This window comes from Tinamus guttatus, unplaced genomic scaffold (genome assembly GCF_059628265.1).
Source record: "Tinamus guttatus ecotype Peru unplaced genomic scaffold, ASM5962826v1 Tinamus_guttatus_pri_ptg000659l, whole genome shotgun sequence".
Classification (NCBI taxonomy): domain Eukaryota; kingdom Metazoa; phylum Chordata; class Aves; order Tinamiformes; family Tinamidae; genus Tinamus; species Tinamus guttatus.
This window is the reverse complement of record NW_028289193.1, coordinates 1,619,436-1,640,795: the sequence shown is the minus strand read 5'-3', so window position 1 is coordinate 1,640,795 and position 21,360 is coordinate 1,619,436. Positions and strand designations below refer to the sequence as shown.

Genomic DNA, 21,360 nt, shown 5'->3' with positions numbered 1-21,360 from the left:
TTTCTGTCCTTAGTTCTTTATTTGTTTTTTCCGATCACTTTGCCTAGATCTGATGTCAGACTAGCTGGTCTCTGTTTATCTAGGTCACTTTATTTGCCCAGCCTCAATAGTAGCACACTCTCATCATTCTTTCAATCTTTTGGAATTTCCCTGCTATTTGACTACTTGCTAGGAAGTAACATCAGGGAACCAAAAACATCTTTAGCCAACTCTTTTTCAGAACAGCTGTGTGGAAAATTGCGTAGGCCTGCTGACTTAAAACCATCGTGCCTTCTGCATGTTATTTATTCCTGCCCTAAGTTACTAATGGACAGGAGATTACTTCATCATTCTTACGTCGTATGAGGATATCGTCTTGCTTTTTCTGAAATATGGAACAGAAATTTCTATCAAAAATAAGTTACATTAAAAGTTTTAATATTCTCTATAGTAGTGGATCTGAAATATTGGTAATATTCCTTGTGTCCTGGCATCATATGTGTTATTATGAAAACTTGTATTTGGCTGATTTGGCTACCAGTTTGTTTGACTTGAACTCCTGGGCTGAAATATTCCTTGCTAAATCTCTGCCTCTGGCTGAATTCCTTTCCTTGGTTCTTTTTCTTCCTTTAAAGAAATGAGTCAGAATTGCTGAGTATTTTATGAGAAAAAGACTATGGGAAAATACTTTGCTTTATTTTAAAGTATGCTTTAAAAATTTTGGTGAGTCTGTCTTCAAGACAATTTAGTTTTGGCAGAAGATGAGCTGTTTCTGGGACATGCCTTTTGCTATCATGAGGAAGATCTACCAGAACTTGGGCAAGTTATAAGTCTTCAGGAAAAAAATACATTTTCATTTGTCTTTTGAACATTTGCTAAAGCTTATAACTAAATTTCTCAAAGATGCTGAGCATACTTTACATCAAGGCTATAATATAGCATCACAGCCTAAGTTTCACTCTCCATTCTCAATCATTCCAAATTATTCCAAACTGTGAGGGTGATAAAATATCTATAATAACGTTGGGGGGATATTTTCTTACTCTAGGGTAAAACTTAATTTTGTTCTTAGAATTGTAAAACAGTTTTATGTCATCCAAGCAAAACCGGTGTTTGGTTTTGAAAATATTAGCCTGGATGACTGAAGTTTTAGTAAAGTAACTGCACTTTACAGCAACATGTAAAGCACTTGTAGTTTTTGTCCTCTTAGTTTCATGCTTAGGGTGTCTCACTGGTTGAAGGGCCTTCCAGGATTTTGTTTCCCTCAGTTTTGCCTATCAGTGTTTCTAAACCACACAGTTTTCAGGATTACTTCTGCCTTTGGCAACCAAATTTACCAAGTGCCAGACATGGAAGACACAAATGTGCTCAAGGACCGGTGTGCAGGGACTGAAGTGATAAAGTTGCTGGGGGAGCTGTCAAGTCCCTTTGCATGTTCTGCATGTTCAAGGCAGCCGTGCAGTTCTAAGGCAGGGGGAGCAGTTTCCAGTGAGATCAGTTTGAAGCCCTGCTTCCATTAGAGATTTGAGGAAAAAAGGTTTCCAGAAGCGTGGGCCGTTCCTCCCAGTAGGCATTTCATGTTACAGAATTCTATGCTTTTTACCGTTGTTTGTTTTTATATTGTATCAATGTCCATGGTTTCCAAAAAAACCTTTTTTTGGGGGCTTTGTTTTTTAAAGATTCCTCTCTGTTTGCTCCGCTGACCTCTTGGTGTAAGTGGCCGCTGTGGTTTGGCTGCCTGCGGGCACGGGCATGAAGCACGGCCGCAGGACCGAGCGCCGCCTTGCAGCCGGCGTTCCGCAGTCTCCCTTTCGCCTCCATCATTCCGCAGGACATCAGAGCACGTGGCCGTTAAACATATCAGAGCGGAGCGTAGGGCGTGTTTGAGCTTTCTCCACTGGAAAACTTCGCAGTGTTGCATTCGGCAGGTCGGGATAGACGCTGGTCAGGAGGGTGAGCGGTGCTGACAAACCTGAGACAGGCAGCGGGTCAAGGCCACGGTGAGGCCGGGAGAGCAAAGCGAGGCCGTTCCGCTTCCCGGGCCTCCTCCGGGTGCTCGTTGCTCTCGTGCTGCCAGACCGGCCGCTGTCGCTCATGGCCTGGAGACGGAGACTGCGGAGCTTGTCCCGCTCGCAGGGCCGCGCTGGCAGGCACCAGGGCCCACGTCCAACGCAGGCTCCTGCCGGCATCTTCCCTACAAACCTGCAGCTCTTGTGCTGCGTGCAGGGGCTTCTCGAACATGTGCAAATCTCCACTTGGTGCTGCAACTTCCCCATGAAGTTCCTGTTTGGGTAAGGAGGAGATCTGGACAGTTGGGAGAGGGGGAGGGAGGGCAAAACAAAACAAAACAAAACCCCTTTTTCCTGTCAGCATCTATGGGTTATATGGGGATTGCATGATGCAGAAGAAAAACAAGTGCTTTTCTAAGTTACATCAGACCATTCTCCTGCCTGTAGGAGAGGATACAAGGAATATTTGGAGCAAATTGGGGTAGATTCTTTTTAAAAGTAATTCCTGAAATTTTACTTTTTATACACTTTATTTTCTGTAGCTTGTTTTTCGTGCAGTTATTAAGGCAGCATATTTGTATTTTAAATATTCTTTAGCGTTTGTAATCTGCTAGGAGATACTTGGTATATCAAACTAATTAACCCGCATCAGTGCCTTTAAGACACATGGGTTGGGGTGACATGAACATTTTGCGTTTGGCTTATGATCACTTCAGAGCAATCCATGGATAGCAAACCCAGGACATGGATGTTCCCTTCCCGAGTACCCCTTCCCCTGCTTGTCCCCCCTAGGGAAGTGGCCTTCAAGGGACAAGAACTCTCCAAGCTACCGAAGGAAGGGAGCACATGAAGGGAGCGGGCAGGGCCCGCGGAGCCTCGGCGCTGAGGACACAGCGCGTGTGCAGGAGGCGGAAGGGCTCGCAGAAGAGGGCACAAACGGGGACTTCCCCTTCCAGTTTCAGCGGTCAGTTCGGATGAGGAGGGAGAAGGGATCTGAGCAGCTTGAATGCGAGGAGACCTGCGCGAAGGGACGTGGGTGGATGAAGACAAAAAGGACATCGTTCTTACCGTCGTTCCGGCTCACTATGCAAAGTTTTTCTATATATATATGTGTATATATATATATAAAGGTTGGAGCTTTGCTAGCTATTGCATATTACCTTAATTCCTCATAGTTTGCTTCGTGTGTTATTTAAGAGTTAATACTATAAATCAGAGAAGTGGCAAGTGGCCAGATTTCTGTGTGTCAGTTTTTTGCTAGCCAAATGTCTGAACATGTTACAGCATTGGGGGGAATCAAATGTGAGCCTGCCCTTTCAAACAAGAATTCTTTGTATTGTTTTTGTTTTCTTACGTGCACGAGAATGGCGTGCACAGTCACTCCAAGTAGCTTACATATATTCTTATAAAGAATGCATACTATTTAAAGCAGGGCCAAATTCAGCAGCCTCCTTTAAATGAATAGAGATGTGGCAAGCAGCCATCATGCCTGCAAGACTTGGTGTATTTTTGAGAAAAATCTTTCTGAACAGCTTCAGAAGTCACCAGCCCAGGAAGAATAACGATATGTATGGATCAGAACAGCAACCAGATGTGTTTGTACAGGCTGCAAAAATGTCAGGCTCCAGTTTTAAACATTGACTTTGGATTTGAAGGATAAGCCCAATAGATACCTGGCCGCTGAGTTTGCTTTGCCTGTACCTGGGATCTTCTGCATGAGGGAGAAGGAAGAACACAAATAGGATGCCAAGCTGCAGAACGCTGTTCTGCTGTTTTATGCCAGTCGTTTGACGTTTTACATTTTTCACACTCGAGGATAAAAGTAATTGGCTGTTATTCCACTGCAGGTAGAAAGTGCTGTTCTGGGAGGTGTCTAGTACTGCACAGTTCTGGAACCTGCATTAGACTAAATAATTGGGATAAAATAATGCTGTTGAAAATAGAACTGAGGGATACATTTGAAGGTGTGTTGCTAGTTTGCTTTATTAGGCTTTATGAGGGGATTCTTAGTTTACTTTATACTTCTGCATTGTATATCTGATCAATCCATCAGAACCAAATGCAGAAATTACTATACTAAGAATAAAAGTTAAATACTATTCACAAAATTAATTGCACGAGGTTCTTTATCCTTTCAATGGGAAATGTCATTTTATGAGAACTTTTAGCTAGGACTAGTAAAACTTTAATGCAGTTGATCTTTCTAAGTAATTTACCATTCAGATTCTTTGAGGCATGTTCTCTAGAAACAAACTAAGTGTCAGACATGCCTCTCAACTGCGGCTCATTTCTATGATTTCTGTATTTGATAGTTCTTTGAGCAAACGTAACAGTAATTTTCTAAAAGCATCTGTCCTTCTCCTGTATCATTCAGATACCACTAAGATCAAGAGTTATTCATTGTGACTAGCTGGTAGGAACAAGTGCAGGTTGTCCTGACTCTCTTTGCATGAAACAAATATTTGTTTGTGTTGTTTGTACATTTGTTTCAAAGAAGATCCTGATTCAAAGCAATCTCATTATCTTCCCATCCCTTGGGTTTGTCTTGCTTTTGGGGAAGACTCTGTGCTTGCATATCATTTTTATTGATTTAGAAGGAATGTCTTGAAGTTTTCTTCCCTTGGTGTCCTGCCCTGTTTACTTGACTTCTTTCGTCACCGTGGATAGAGCAGCTCTTGTGCATGAAGGAGTTTACGGAACATCCCTGTGCCTGGTACTTTGTCCTTCGCTCTTTGCCTCATAGTGCACACACAAATTTTGTTGCTGGTAGATGTCGTTGCTCCTTACTACTGGAGACTTTTTCTATCATGGCAGTAATAGTTTCCACCCTGTTCTTCTGCATGCCCACACATGAGCAAATGTATTTATTTATTTTTCTGAATGTTCGGTGGAGTAGAGCTGTACACCTCTTGGCGCCCGGCTTCATTTTGCTTCCTCGCTTGCAAACTCTGTACAGTGTGGGTTTAATTCTTCATTTTCAACATTGGTGCTATGGTGTATCTTCCTTCTGTGTTATGATACTTATTGTAGCTGTTATTTCATGTCATAACATTGACATTGATTGATTCAGGCTTTGTGAAGTATTCGTAGCAGGACACAGTGCCGTCGCTTCTGAGGAGCGTCTAGGGTTGCAGCCTCTGGTGTAGCTCTTACACAAGCCTTGACACCAGCCTCAGGGGCTTGGTTTCCTCCTTTGAAAGGGGCCCTTTGGAGGATGCATGTTGCAAGCCTCAAATTCCTCTCATACAGATTTCCAATGCCCTCTGCATTCTTAGCACCCTAGCCCTCCTACGTCAGGGATTGAATCTATACCTTATGCCCCGTCATGAACAAGCTCTCTCTTTTTATACTCGTGGGACCACATCCTTCAGAAGGTCTTGGAGCTTCTGTGCATCCGGGGCTGTTTCCTGTGCCTGTGTGAGCACCGTTGAACGGGCCCTGCCCGTGCAGGGGCTGAGAACAGCCCTTGGCCGCTCGCGCTCGCCCTGTGTTTGTGTCTGCCTTCCCAGCTTCATCCTCGAGCCCTGCGCCCTCGCAGAGGCAGAGCTTGCTCAGCAATCCCCAAGGTGCTGTTAGAGATTCCTACGTGCACCCGTGTGCTCCCTGTCTGTGAGTATGTTTGGGCACTTGTCATTCAGTGGTAGAGGAAAGGGCACCTCCAAGTTAATAAATTAGCCTACTTCGAAATGGCTGGTCCATAGGTATTTGACGTTCCTGCTCTTTCTGACGTTCTAAGAATACCCTCCCCATATGATTTATGTCTATATTCTTTGCAATAAACTGGGTTAGCTCATTGAGTTCATTAAAAACTAACCCCAAAGAAATAACTTTGTGTGGGCTTCAGGCAGTGGAGTGGGAATATGTAGTGTAGGAATAGGCAGGATGCCCTTCAGGAGCAACATGTTCTTAGATTGGCTAAGCCAATGATGAAGTTGTGCAGCACAGGTATTGCCTGATCCTTCTTTTTAATCCTTTGTATTCACACTTTCCAGCTGGAAGGCGTTCTTCCTTGGTTAAAATCAGTGGCCAGATCCCATGAAATTTTCGCATTTGTAGGCTTGCTTTGCAGATGGAGTGAGTGAAGCCTTCAGCAACCGAGCAAGAACTTCCACGAATAGTCCAGGGGCGAGGGAGAACATTGCCAAACCTTGGAATAACCTCTTCACAGGAATGAACAAACAAGCAAACTTCTCTGGAAGCTGTGGAAATTGCAGTGATCCAGCCTATCTCCTCACCCACAAATTCTCCTTTCTATGTGCAGCCACGTATGTTTGATTTATTTTTGATTGGCATAACAATTCAAGAGCCAAAAGAATTAAAAATAAAGCTATGTTGTGAACTTTGGTGTTTCATCACATGCCAGAAATCCAAAGTACTTTTTCGTGTTGTTTGAGAGAGTATTCTATCATCAGCAGTAATAATAATTTCTGAGTAATTAAATTAAACTATCTCCGTGCATCTAAATAAACAAATAGATTGTGGTTCTGTAGAATGCACATGTGTGTGCCAAGTTTTAGACTTGGATAGTTGTTGAAATTGTGCTGCTTTTAATGGTAGAAGCAATCTGCTCCATTCAGTGTCAAATCCTGGTGTTTGGGGCAATTTTAAGACAAGAGAATCCGGTGCACTGGAATTTTTTTTCCTCCAACGTTTTCATAAAAATGGCTTTAGAAGCCCTGCTTTTTAAGTGTTTCACAATTGTGTATTTTGAAGAAGTCTATTATCAGACCATCGTTCTGTTTTACAGTCATTTCTTCAAGGTGCTTCATCAACTTGGCCAGAACATATGGTGCAAACCAAGAAGAATTGTCAGGAAATTTTACACAGATGAAATGCATGGCTCAAAAGTGAGGAATAGCCTCATTACTGAGTTGTGTCTCTCTATATGTATATTTTAAATTGTTGAGAAATGTGTTTAGAATTGAAGTTGATTTTTTTTTACTTATTTTTTAAAGTGAATGAGTATCCGAACTGGATGTCTAGAGGGGAGAGGTAAATGTCTTTGAAGGCTGGGAGTTTTTGTGGCTGGGAGAATGTGTTTTCGCGTGCCGGGTGGCTCGGGCTGACAGAGGGCCACAGCTGCAGCTAGTCAGGCAAAATATAACTCAGGTGTGAATGTTCTAGATCCTTCCTTTTAGGCATGGAAAGCTGCTCCACACTCGCACATAGCAGCAGTTTGCACAAAAGTAGACCCGAACCAGTGTAGTGAGGCCTTGGAGTGTTTTGGAGCATTTTTCAGTGCTGCAGCCTTCTCTGAGGAGGTGACAGTGATGAGGCCTAGTAGTGGTGGTGTCTATTGCTCTTGATCATTAGATCACAAAGAACTTGGTAGAAAGGTTTAATTCTCTTGCCCCAGCTTCCCAGATCTGGACAAAATGGGGCTGAGCTGTACTCGTTTGGGCAGTAAATGCTCATACCCATCAGATGGAGGATTCCTGATGGAGCTTTGTCCTGTGGGAAACGCCAGGTCACGGGAAGCAGAGTGCTCTGCTGCGTGCTCGCTTGAGATCAAAGCGCTTTCGGGAACGTTTCAGTTTGGTGTTTCAAAACGACTCTGTTTCAGTTTTATTATCAAATGTAATAGGGGCTGGAAAATACAGAGTAGAGACAGAATACTTTATTTCTTTGTGAAATTTTTTTTATTAATAAACCTGAAAAGATTTTAGGCCCCAGGTTCTTTGATTTGTGTTTCTTGAGCATAGGTTTTTTTTTTTTTTTCTTTTTAGAAGTTTCTCATAAACTGAAACTAAAATATTTTGATTTTCCAGAGGAAATGCATTTACAATTGTGAAATGGGCCTTAAAAATAAACAAACAAATAACTAGCACAGCTTCACTGTTAAGTTCCAGAACAATGTTCACAGTTCCTCCCCGGCTTTTTCTTTGCTATGGGAAGTCAATAATTGATCTCAGCTGTTTTTCTTGGAATATTCTGGTTTTCCCAGCACAGATGTGAGCAGGACTCGGTAGGTTGGGGGCTCTGCTGCCCCTGTTCTTAGGCAGAGCGGGAATGGATGTCCCAGAACAGGGGCACAGTCTGGGTTGCCCTGGCCAGACTGCAAGGGGAGCTGGGAGGAATTTTGCTTCAGGGCAGCGTTGCTCCTTATTCAGCGTAGAAAGAAGTGCCTAGAATCAAATGGTGGGGATGTGGACAGATGTTAACGTTGCTTTAAAATAAGAGAGCTTTCTAGATCCTGAATGCAAGCTGTGGTTTTTAAATAGTCACCTAGTCATGACGTGACCGATTAGTTTTGCAATTCTTGTTTTTAGAGAGTATATCTATCTTTTTCCTCTTTCTCTACATTTGGAAATGCGAATCCTTAGTATTTAGATTCTTTGTACCGTTAGCTACAGGTGCTCTCGCTTGGTCCCTGACACCTGTCATTTTCAGGACAGACCTTACGGCTTCACTTTAAATATAGCACATTTTGTTTGTTTTTACACAATTTTAGTTTGTGCAGTATCTCGTTAAAGAACGAGATGAATGAGTTGCAAGATTAAAAAATTCCAACATGAATGGGGGAATTCCACTTTTTAAATAATTTTGTGATTTCATCAGTGTTTGGAGGGAAGACAGGTACACTCTTGTCTTCTATAGTTCATTGTATCTGGGAAAAAAAAAAGTTGCAACCTGAAATCTTTAATGTAAGTGTAGTGATGCATTCTACTTCATAAATGGCTTTTTGACTTATCAGACAGATTTGAAGGGACAGAGCAGAGGATGCACGTCTGCAGTGTGTCAGAATTTCTTTTCCTTCCCCCACATTTTGCATTATTTTCTCATTTTTAAAGTTGCAGATAAATGCGGGGTCCTCACCGTGAAGATCTTGGAAGTGTTTGAGGAGTGCACAATGCAGGTTGCAGTCTGCGAGCAGCTGGAGGAGCCTCGCGGTGTTGTGAGCAGCCCAGCGGAGCCGGTGCTCCGCGTGCTCTTCACGAGGGAGACGGCAGCGCTCCTGAAGAGCGGCCCGCGGGACGTCGTCCGCATCCACCCGCCGTGGTGAGTACCCAACGCCGCTCTCGAGCAAGGGCGCTTCTCGCTGGGCTGCTTGTTACGGTGTTGCAGAAAAGGCCTGGAGGGGAAGCGCAAAGCAGGGCTGTCTTTTGGTGATCTGTCTTTGGCAGCCTGGGAGACGGTGACAGGAATCTGGGCGATAATTCGGATAACGGCGGATAGTGAAAGCCTCTAGTGCAGCCCAGGGCTTGAGTCTTGTTTGCACTTAATATTTTTATGTTTAGAGCGATAGAAGGGCATGAGCGCCATCTTATCGATGGGGAGGCCAATAAAGCACATACTTTCTGCTAGCAAAGTACTTCAGGAATGCTCATCTGCTCTTCTTCGGGCCTAACGTTTCAGAAGAAAAGTCTATATTAACCGTATAGCATTCAGCAAAGATAACGTGCAGCTTAAAAACAGGAAAAAGAGAACCAAGAGATCTGCACTGCTCTGTAAGGAATTAGTAAAGGCCTTTTGTATGGTTCCCCCATTGCTGCTGCTGTCACTGCCTTCACTTCCCCAGAGTTCAGTGCACCTCCTCAAACCTTTTCTGCCATCATTCGAGGCATTTGGTCTGAATTTGTGATTTTCCTGGACTAGATTCCTTGCTGGTCTTAAGGGGGAGCACAAAGTGATGAGATTTCTGGTAAAGCAGCTGGCAGTTGTGGGACTGTGGATGGGAAGGTTTGGTCATCATAAAAAATTCGGGAACCCTTTGAAGCAGGACTGCTACTCTTCCCCACCCAGATTAGGAGACAGAATTTTCTTGTAATATTTTTCAACACTGTGTTATCTGAATTCTACCCTGTAACTGCAGTAGAAAATTGCCTTTATGTTTTTTACTATATTCTTTTACAAAATATTTTTTTACTTATTCTGCAAGGTCCGTATCTACTTTTTATCTTAATTAAGAGTTGCAAAGCTCTTCTGTGTTCTGCAATTTGTAATCTCTGCCTTTTAGAATGATATTTAACTGTTTTTGGAGGCGATTCAAAAATTAGAGGAAGGTACTTAATCCGTGGTTCGTTGTGGCTGCAGATGCAATGCATGATAATTCTAATGTAAATACATCAGTAGCTAGGGGAAAATGCTGCTGAATGTTAATGAAGTCTGATATGAAATAAGTCACTTTTTTTTTTCTTTTCTTCCTCTGGGTGCTTATGTTTGGTCTCTTGTTTCTTTTCTCTTTCTGTGCTTTATATTTAATCTTTGTTTCCATTTTTTTTGCTTCTCCCTCCTAGTGACTTCCACCCCAGCTCAAGTTTCCTCTGCTCTTTCAGCGCCACTCCGGCATTGCTTTATAGCGCTCCATCCTTCTGCACGGGGCTTGGCTTCCACAAGGGCTTCTGTACCAGTAAAACTGTTGCTGCTAGTGTGCGGTTTACATTTTTATTTTTTAACTGAACAGTGTGTGCAGTACATTGAAGTGCCTTAGGCTGCCCGAGGTTATCCCGTGTTTGCTCACGGAAGGTGCGTGTCTGCACTGCTGCGGTAGTGTTAATGGTACCAGCGTACTATTTGCAGTTGTTTAAAAAAGTTACAAAGTTAACTGGACACAGGCGTTACCGATGTATTTATGTGTGTGTGCGTATAGGCTGAAATGTTTCAGAAATCTTCATAGCCGAAAGTTCTCATTTCAGTAAGCTGTGTTTGCAAGGGCAAACAAGCACAGGTTTGTGTCCCAGCACCGGAGCGCGTGCCTGGGGCACGGCCGAGCTGTCCGTGCTGCTCTCCTGCTCTGTGCGGCTCTCAAGGCCACTTGATAAGGACATTAATGAATAATCGCAAAATTTTACTATATCTCATCTCTAGTCCTATTTTCTATCATTTTGGAATTATCTTATACTGATCGTGTGTTTGCTCACCTGACGAAAAGTAAAGTTGGACTGGACATTCTAAATTAAATCTGTTTTTGTTGTTATTTGAATGGCTTTTGTTGTTGTTCTTGACTTTAGATTAACATTTGACACTTCAATTTCCAGTAATTAGAAATTTGACTTGTACACTTAATGGAGGTTTCCTCTATAGAATTTCCAAGGTTCAATTCTATTAAATGTTTCCGTGAGAGCTCTGAGTTGCTGAAACGTGATTTCTATTAGTCTTTATTGAATATGCACTTCTGTCATTAGAAATAAATATTGTTTGCAATAGAATCTTTTCCTGTCAAATTAAACATGTAATTACTTTAAAAACGAATGAACCAAATCTAACCAATGGGATCCCGGGGTGCATTAAGAAGAGCGTCTCCAGCAGGTCGAGGGAGGTGATCCTGCCCCTCTGCTCAGCCCTGGTGAGGCCACATCTGGAGTATTGTGTCCAGTTCTGAGCTCCACAGGACAAGAGGGATGTGGAGCTGCTGGAGAGAGTCCAGCGCAGGGCCACAAGGATGATCAGGGGCCTGGAACATCTGCCCTATGAGGAGAGGCTGAGGGAGCTGGGCCTGTTCAGCCTGGAGAAGAGAAGGCTGAGAGGGGACCTGAGCAGTGTCTAGAAGTACCTCAAGGGAGGCAGTGAGGAGGATGGGGCGGCCTCTTTTCACTGGTGGCCACTGATAGGACTAGAGGAAATGGCCGGAAACTGAAACACCAAAAGTTCCACAGGAACTTAAGGGAAAATTTCTTCCCAGTGAGGGTGCCAGAGCACTGGAACAGGCTGCCCAGAGAGGTTGTGGAGTCTCCTTCTCTGGAGATCTTCAAACCCGCTTGGACGCAGTCCTGTGCCACGTGCTCTAGCTGACCCTGCGTGTATGTAGGACACACATCACCATCGCCTATTTTGAGATACTTGTGGCATAAGGCAAAGTGGGGTGAGACAGGGTGAGATGTTTTCTGCTTCTACTGCTGTGAGGTAATGTTTGTAGGGTACAATTTTCAGATATGTTCAAAACTACCCTCCAGAATTATGTTCTGTGGATATGGACTTTGGCCTTTCTGGCCAGCCTGATGAACAAGCAAGATACCAAAATCAGCAATCTGCGTACCCGCTCGGTGACACGGTACTGAGCAAGGCTCGGGTGCATCGGTTTGGAGCCTTTGTGATAGCAAAAAGCTTGTTTTGGAGCCTGTAGACCCCGCTTTGGAATGGCGTTTGTATGTGTTGTGAACTCAGTGCATAACCTGGTATACGAAATGGCAGAATACTTGCCTGAATGCTATAGGAAGAAGTGTTTAGAAATGTGTTCGTATGTTTTACGTACAGAATCTTGTGCTACTTCAGCATTTGAACACAGTAGTAGTTTACTTAATGTTCCCCTCCCCACTAAAATAAATTAAATTAAAATAAATAAAGGTGGCAGGAAGCCAGTTACAAGCAGCTTAGCAGTGTGGCAATTCCCCATGGGATGGGTCTCTCTGACTTCTGGGGAGTTTGGATGCTTGGATAAGAACACGCAGGACTGAGTATAACTGAATACACTTTTCATCAGATCAGTGTTTAGTGTCTAAGATACATATTTCATGAAGAGGTTTCAAATGAAGGGATTTCATTTCCCTTGTCCGTAGGGAAAACACCTTGGACAGGCCGACTGACATCTGCCCGGCTGCGGCGCCGCGTGCTGTGAGACGGAGAGCTGCAGGAGCCCTGCTGCAGGAGCATCGCTGCAGGAGCGCTGCTGCAGGAGCATTGCTGCAGGAGCATTGCTGCAGGAGCATCGCTGCAGGAGCCCTGCTGCAGGAGCCCTGCTGCAGGAGCCCTGCTGCAGGAGCATTGCTGCAGGAGCCCTGCTGCAGGAGCCCTGCTGCAGGAGCATTGCTGCAGGAGCCCTGCTGCAGGAGCCCTGCTGCAGGAGCCCTGCTGCAGGAGCATTGCTGCAGGAGCATTGCTGCAGGAGCCCTGCTGCAGGAGCATCGCTGCAGGAGCATTGCTGCAGGAGCCCTGCTGCAGGAGCCCTGCTGCAGGAGCCCTGCTGCAGGAGCCCTGCTGCAGGAGCCCTGCTGCAGGAGCGCTGCTGCAGGAGCCCTGCTGCAGGAGCCCTGCTGCAGGAGCATTGCTGCAGGAGCCCTGCTGCAGGAGCCCTGCTGCAGGAGCCCTGCTGCAGGAGCCCTGCTGCAGGAGCCCTGCTGCAGGAGCGCCGCTGCAGGAGCCCGGCTGCAGGAGCCCTGCTGCAGGAGCGCTGCTGCAGGAGCCCTGCTGCAGGAGCCCTGCTGCAGGAGCATTGCTGCAGGAGCATTGCTGCAGGAGCCCTGCTGCAGGAGCATTGCTGCAGGAGCACCGCTGCAGGAGCACCGCTGCAGGAGCCCCGCTGCAGGAGCCCTGCTGCAGGAGCGCTGCCGCGGGGTGCCCCAACGCTGCGTGCGCCTCCGCGCGGGCTGTGGTGGCTCCACGGCCAGCTGGGACAGGGCGCGCGGGGCCGCTCCCCTCGCAGGCCCTGCCTCTTGGGCCAGGCTTTCCAATAAACCCCTAGTCGTTTTTGCAAACGTCTTCTGCATCCTTAAGTGTTTTCAACAGCAGGAAAGGGAAAAGCGCGTTACTGGCTGGAATTAAACTGATTGATAACTCTGTTCTCGTTGTACAAATATGTATCCACGCATGAAGACAGTGCAATATTTCAAAGACCTGTGAGAGAAGCAGAGCAACTTGCCTGCTGTTTTATTTGTTTGTCTGATTATAAAAACGGTAGCATGTAATTTACTTAAGCTACCAGAAGGTGATAAGAGTTGGTATTTTAAAGACTTCAGGATACGTTTAGCAGCTGACAGCAGGGCTGGAAGATGGTGGAGACAGCAATTCTTTCCCCTTGCCATTAAACTCAGCAACTTTGAAGTCTCCTATGTGTATTTCTTCAGCTGAAGTTGTTGACATTCACGTAGTTATTGGCGATAGCCACGCAAGCTGCAGATCACAATTTGGGAATTGGTTGGACAAGCTCACGGGTCCATGCACAGCTGTTAAATGGATGGGCTGGTAGGAAGTGGCCAAGCTGCCCACAGCTGAAGGACCGGGACAGCACACAGGGGCAAACGCTTCTATGTTCTGCTCTTGTATTGCCACCAGCCAGGGTGGCCGTGGAGCAGTGCAGCAGAAAGGATCCTTGGCTGGGTAGCTGCTAGTAGTGCCGCTTCTCTGTGTAGAAAATGATGATTTTAGGAAGACAGTGTCGTTAGTACAAAAACGCTTCTAACTCCGTGACCCCAGCACGCGTTTAGAGCGCGGTGCTTGGGTTCCTGTTCCCTGCGAAGCAGCGCGGATCCTGATGGCTGGGCTGTGGAGGCTTTCCAGTGCCTCCAGAAAGGGTGTCACGTGGGCTTCACCATTTACGCATGTCTTGCACCACATTCAGCCTTTCCTCAATAAAAGATGTTTAAATGGACGCAAGCTATTGTACATTTACTGCCAAGTAAGTGCACACAAACAAAACATTACTACAGAGAGCCAATGTGCAGTAACCTTGTGCCTTAAGTCCATTAAAGTGGACCTTTAGCAATATCCAAGCAACCTCTAAACAAGCTTATTTATGGGAAGCAATCAAGCTTTGTGGACTGATGTACTCTGCTCATTTGGAATTATCTTGGACATGCCTCAGGCTGTTTTGTTGGCTCATCGACAGGACTTACGATAAATGTGTTACTGTGAGCTTTGCATTGCACCATGGCTTTACATAATCTTGGGGAGCAGCAGGAATACCAACATGGGGAGCTAGCACAGGAGAGAAGCTTTGAACTAGTGTGAATGGTGTTTTAAAAAAGGGTTGTCCTCCTTTTGATGAAACATAAGTATTTATGCGTTTATATACATATCCATGCATTTATATGTGTGTGTTTAAAAAGAAATACTCAGTTGGAAAAGGAATCAACAGGCAAATCCCTCCCCTTGGAAAAGTTAGCTCTGTTTTTGCATTCTTTCTTTGAAGATGTTATAATAGCAGAGTAGGAGAATCCTGATAAGAGGGAAGAGACTCAGTCAGAAGATAAAATTCTGCAAAACTTAAGAGTTGTAAAGCCAGCGTGGTCACTGTTCTAAAGTACATATGGGAATGGCCTTGGAGCCACAGATCCGATCAGATCATCTGCTTGGAGATGCTTGGTGGATATCAGGAGGTTGTGAAAACTGAAGTTGCTTTCAGAAGAAGCTGAAGCAGTTGCATGTTTCGTGCAAACTCCAATTTTTTTTTTGGTTGGATTATACCTTTCCCAATACAGTGCCCTCAAAAGACACGAGTTCTGAAGTGCAAGAATATGTGAGATATTTGTGAACTGAGAGGTGACTGACATTTTCTATACTACTTCCTTAATGCTGTATCCTTTTTAACTGAGCATTAATAAGCATTTTGTTCAATTTTCTAATAAAAACTTTTATTTTTCATCTCGTATGAAAGACAGCAGTTTTCTCTCTACAGCTGCTCAGTATATTTTGTTATATACCTATAGAACTAATGAGATAAAACTTTTAGTATTGTGTTATTTCATCTAGGATATAGAAAATCAGAATAATACCACTTGTAGCCAAAAAAATAACTGAATCAATGAATAATTATATTGATTAATAGGTAGATACATCATGTAAGTCATTAGGACTTACCTGGAAAAATACAGACTTGAGAATCTTTGATTCCAAGAGGGGAACAGTCCGTTTGTGCCCTCTCTGTGGTTCATCACAACCACCTGCAGCCATCGAGATCTGATATTTGGGATGTGGAGTATATCTGATAAACACAGTAACATGATCTGTCTTTTACAGTGAGATAAATGTGTTTGTTTTTATGTCCGACATAGATGTGTTGTATGGAAGTGATGTGTCAATTAATATCCTGAAAAACAAAGCTGGCAAAACTGTTCCCTATGAAAGGGGCTTTCCATGAGAAGGAGAGTAAAACATGTTGGAAGTTGGGAGGCTCAAGATTTTAGATCCAAAGATCTGTAGAAGATTAAAAGCGGATTTTAAACATGAGCGTGAAGCATGAGTATCTATCTCTGGGGTAATAGCTGATAGAATTGTAAGGCACTGGACGAGGGGACTTTCCACTCTACTGCATTAATGTCGGGCTGTTTTTGTTGATGTATTTGTTTGCTTTCAACCAAATCTGGGGGGTCAGAGGTGTGATGTGTCAGTGAAGCAACAGCTTTGTTTTTAGATCCGGGTCCAAGTGCCTCAGAATGAAGTCTCCAAGAAGCTCTTGCTCTTGATGACCTGGATGGAGCAGTCGAGCGGCGTGCTGACCCCGTCAAGGTGACAGTGTCGCTCGTGTATGTCCCCTTGGTGGCTGCGTTCCCAGGTTCTCCAGGGCTGCCGGGGCCATTGTGAGACCTTGTGGAGAAGCAGAGCTGAGGAGGTGGCTCCGAGCTCCGGAGGGAGCCGCAACCGGAGTGACTTCACTTAGCGCCGCACGTGGCGGTCGGCAGAATGAAGGAAGGGTAGCACGGGGCGGTGCAGCTAAACAGCCGGTCTCATGCTACAGGGTGTAGGTATATTTGTTAAATGTCTGGTAACAATATTTATTGTACTTGCATGACTGCAGTATCGACTTCATGTGAAAAATCGAAGTACCTCACTGTGCACCTAAGTGATGCTTTTATGTTATATGCATTTTGCATATACTTGAGAGAACAAGAAAGAAAAATATAATGCTTTTGGATATCCATTCCCTACAGTCAGGGATGCTGTTCATGTTTGAATTGTTAAGTTATTGGAGAAAAATACTCACTAAGAACAAAAATCTCCCAATTTAATTACCATAAATTCTTGAAGTCTAATTCTTGAAGTCTAATAATATGTACCATTTTTTATTAAGTAAAAGGTCTGTTCTTGAAACTTTCCAGCTTTTTTAAGTGAGGAAATTCCAAGCATTTTGCAGTGACAGATACTGTTAGTGGGTAGTTGTCCACTGACGTCAAAAACGGAGGATGGCGAACAGCTTTGTTCATGTCAATGAAAAATGCACCGTCTTGGATAAACTCTGTGTTCGCCACAGAGCTATCAATGATATATGAGCAGCTTCACATGAGTTCCCTTGTGTATTCAATCCAATGCTGAATTCCAGATCTTGTTTAATGAGCAACTGATGGAGCCAAGACCTGGCACCGCACACAGTTCTGCAGTCTGCTTTATCCAGTCATGAAGGAAAAACAAGCTAAGTAAGTTCAGATGAACAGCCTCAGTATTACTGCAGGGTTATTAAATAGTTGTGATTTGTGTTCCTCTGCTAATGTTTGGCTAACACATTTGGGACGTGTAAAACAATACTTAATTTGTAAAAAGATTGTGTGCCAAAATTCCTGCAGTAATTTAACCACTAAAGAACAAGCTTTGACCGTGTGAATGGGTTTTGCATAAATATTTAAGATTGTCAGTAATCAACTAACCTTCTTAAAATGTACATTTTGAAAAATGCCAATTGCTTCTTTTCGAATTGATGTCCAGCACTGCAGTGTTAACCTTGTGTATGTCCATGGCTTCATTATGAAGAAGAAGAAAAAAAAAGACCTAAGGCCTATTCTCTTTGCAAAAGTGTTGTGATTTGATAGTGTAATGCTGGGGAGTGCCAACCCCAAAGGTCCCCAAAAGATTTTACCTGCAGCTGTGTTTGCAGTTCTGCTGGATTTTGAACATGCGGGTTATTTTATACCTCAGCGAGTTTTCCCACAAAGCAGACGTGTCTTCATGCAGTTCTGTATGGGCAAGAAATAGGAGCTTCGTTTCCCATTTTTTCGTGTCTGGTGATTCCCTTCAATGTGAAGGGGTGTTTTCTCAGGCTCTTCCTTCCCGGCTGTCATATTTAAGTGTAGGTAAGCAGAAAGTAATGGCTGTAGTTGTCGTAGAAATAATAATGATTTAAAAGCAGTAATTTCAAAAATGAATAATTTGGAATAATTTCTGGAAATGTTGCTACCAAAAATGCAGTATTTGCAGATCGCTGCAATTTCAGAAACACAAAATATATTGGTACTTCTATCAGGCAGATTGCCCTCCTCACAGTAACAGCTCATGGAAAAGATGACACTATTCTTACGTATTTTTGGCAGCAAGAATTTGGTTGGTGTGTGGAGCAGCCTCGCTGTGGAGTGCTCAGTGTGATGTTTGGCGTGTTTGCTCACCCTTTCTCCCTACCAGTCTTCTGACCGAGCAGTAGCCACAGAAATGGCCGTATCCGACCCTGGCCTGAGCAGTAGGTGCCCTCAGCAGCCTGTGCCTCCTGTGAGGATCCCACACAGGGGCTGCCAGGCAGCTCCCTCCCAACAGCAGTTCCTTGGCACGACAGAAGGGGTACGGCTGTTTCCTTGCCTTTGAGGGAGTCACTCTGTGCTTTTAAAGGCCAAATCAGGGATGTGGATACTTGTTAGTGTGAATGGGTCTGTGTGTGTGTTACTTTAATGTCTTTGGGACTCCTGAGCCCGTGTCTGTTGTCGCTATCATTGGTAACAAGGTTACGATGCCCAGTGACTGTTTTGGGGACGTTTCTGTTTTTGATGGTTCTTTATCTCCCCTTTTTTGAGTCTTGTCTCTGATTGAGTCTGCATTTGTTTGTAAGCAGTAGGTGCCAGGCATAAAGCAGATCATGCAGGTGGACCCTGGATAGCCTTCCTGGGAATCATGCTCCATAGTCATCCTCCCTAGTCTTCTCCTAGCATAAGAGAGTGTCCCCCATGTCCAGCTGGAGGCTGCTGCTGTTCGTGGCCTCCTCTGTACGTGCAGACCCAGCTCCATTGCTGTTCCCAGCAAATACCCTGTAACGGCGAAGTGAGGCCGTGAGGAACAGCCATCTCCACAGCATTGCTGGATGGATCTTGTAGATCATAACTGTATCCACTACTCCAAAAAAAGTGGTAAGAACACTACTAGAATGCTGCATGCTACATCAAATGGAGGGCATTGAACTTAAGATATGTTCTCTTTATAGGTTTGGGATAAAGTGGTAAATTACGTATTTTGTTTTCATTGGTCTTCAGAAGAGGGCTCAGGGTCTCTGCCTTGTGTGCCCTGAATCAAATCACTGCTCAGAGTGGAGAAACTTGGACGATGTAATTGCGTGGGGCTTGTGCATGCATTTATATCCTAGCAGTTACTGCCTTGGTCTAGTTCCCTTAGTTTGTCCAAAATATTAATTTAATAAGACTGCTACGAGTCTATGTATCATGGATGTACAGACTGATGAAGAGATTTTGTTGACATAGATTGTTGCTGGAAATTAGAAGCATTGTAGCGCTAAGGGAGCCCAGATTTAAAGTTGTGTTTCTCATAATTATTCTTGAAATTATTTGAGAAGTTCTTGTATAAATTAGGATGCTTCTGTATTAGTTTCCCAAACAGTCTCTCCCCTCCATCTCTCACATAATAATAAACAAACAAGTAGCCCAGTATTTTGTCTCTTTGCAACGTCTTTTGATTGATGTTTATGGTTTACGGTTTGACAAATTGTGAATGCTAAATTTTGCTGGGAGCTTCGTTGGCTTGAAGAGTTAACCACCCCTCATCTTGCTATACAGGAGGGAGCCAACTGTTAGTTCTGCTCAAAAAACCCCCACCAAAAGCTGTATTTTAAACAACTAAACATCAACATGCCACATTATCAACTTCAGGACAATCTGCCTAGCCCTTGGGAATTGCCTTTGGGTGCCAGTCCCTTCAGATAAGGCAGTGATTTCCTGTGTTTTGAGGAGCACCACTCAGGAAGCAATGGAATCCCTTGGGTTTTCCTGAGTACCCTGAAATTGCCTCAGCACCAGATCAAGCTAGAAGTAAAAATGAGGGGAAAATTGCCTATCCAAGCTAAATATAGATACATTTCAGAGAGGAAAAAATAAATCTTTTTTTTTTTTTAATTAGACTGCATAGCTAAGTATTTGATTAGCCTGCATAGCAAATTTCCTATGTCTTTTAGTTATTAATTGCTCAAGATGCTTATCAGTTCCTCATCTTGGGCAAGCCCTGAAAGCTGAAGATTGCCTTCATGGAAGAGGTCTCAGATTTGGGAATGTGTGCAGCGCTTCCTTAAAAAATCCCCTCTGTGTTACAGGTTATACTCTCACCAGCTCTTGTCTAAATTAATACAGGTATTACTCTGCTATGATGCCTTTTTTTCTTTTTTTTTCTGTAAAAGCAATTTCCTATCCCAAGCTTTGAGTACTTCGAGTCTGTGTTGGTATTTCTGTCTAGAGAGTGAACTACATTTGTTCATATTGCTCTCATAATGCTGCTTCTTGGTTAACCATATCCATTTTGCCCATACTTGGAGGAAAATCGTAGGGCAGAAGGACAGAGTCACGCTATGTTGTGTAACTCCTCCTCAGATGTGGAAGGCTACATAAAATAAAGCCTGTATTATGAAGGCCTGTAAGCCAGAATAAGATGTGGACTGTTAACCTTGACTGTGCTGCTGTGAAACTGGACGTGAGTGTGACCAAGTACATTGGGCTGTAGTCTGGAATGGAGGCCCTTAGCCTGGGCACCGGGCGAAGGGGCAACATCCCCCCTTCAACATCTGCTCTGGCTTTTCTTAGCTTTGGAAGGTGTTTTGGAAGTGACACAAGCAGTCACATTGGTGATATGTTCAGTGCTGTGGTTATTTTGCTATTGGTTAGGAATCCTTTCTGCTTTTTTTATTTCCCTTTTGCGCGCTGTGTTAATATCCCTCAGTTGTACCAGAGCAGCTGTTTTTGTGACCATGTCTTAAACTGAATCAGTTAAATCTTTCGCAAAGAAACCTAAATAATGCATTTTAAGTTATTTTTCTTCAGCAATCTGTTTTACTCTGTGGTCCTGCAAACTGTGCTGTAAACCTGGCAGAGCAGGACTTGAGCTGGGGCATAGGTTGGGACACACATCCCCTAAACCTGGCATGACTTGCATGGATTTCTCGTGTTCTTCCTACTTGCTGCTGAAGGTGGCAATGTTGTCAGCATAGCCCAGGTAGAAGGGCTCTGCCAACCACTCTGTTGACTGATCTCTGGAGCTTGGCTTCACCATGGTTTAGCAGGATGGTGTAGAAAGGCTAATGGTCGGACTTGGCAATCTTGAAGGTCTTTTCCAACCATAATGATTCCATGGTTCTATGATTTGTGTGTCTAAGACCTTCTCATTAATCAAATCTTCCTGACCATTATAAAATAGTCTCTGAGAGATCTGTTGAATTTAGTATGTCATTCTCTTTGGCACATCTTTGAGGAACCCTGCACGTTACTTGTCTTGGATGAGCATTCACAGTCCCAACATTGTCTACACAATGTCCTTCTCCATTCTTTCTATGTGTGATAACACTGAAGAAGGTCCTGTGCCATTCTGCTCAACATTTACCTTTTTAAAGATCTTTTTTCCTACTAGTTCTTCCTGATTTTGCATTCCAACAATCCTTGATCAGTAAAAGCAAAAAGTTACGTGGTAGGTTCAACGTGGATTTGTTCAAAACATTTGTAAATGTTTCTGAAGCAAGTTCCCCACAATGTCC

At 43.9% G+C, this 21,360-nt stretch overlaps 1 protein-coding gene across 1 annotated transcript in view; it reads left to right on the top strand.

Moving 5' to 3' along the window:
- The first annotated feature begins 8,838 nt into the window (after positions 1–8,838).
- SPIDR (scaffold protein involved in DNA repair) overlaps positions 8,839–21,360 on the top strand; it is a 115,012-nt gene continuing 102,490 nt past the window's right edge. Inside the window, exon 1 of the mRNA XM_088536366.1 lies at positions 8,839–8,987. Within this exon, the coding sequence (XP_088392492.1) occupies positions 8,839–8,987 (149 nt within the window). The remainder of the gene's footprint in view (positions 8,988–21,360) is intronic.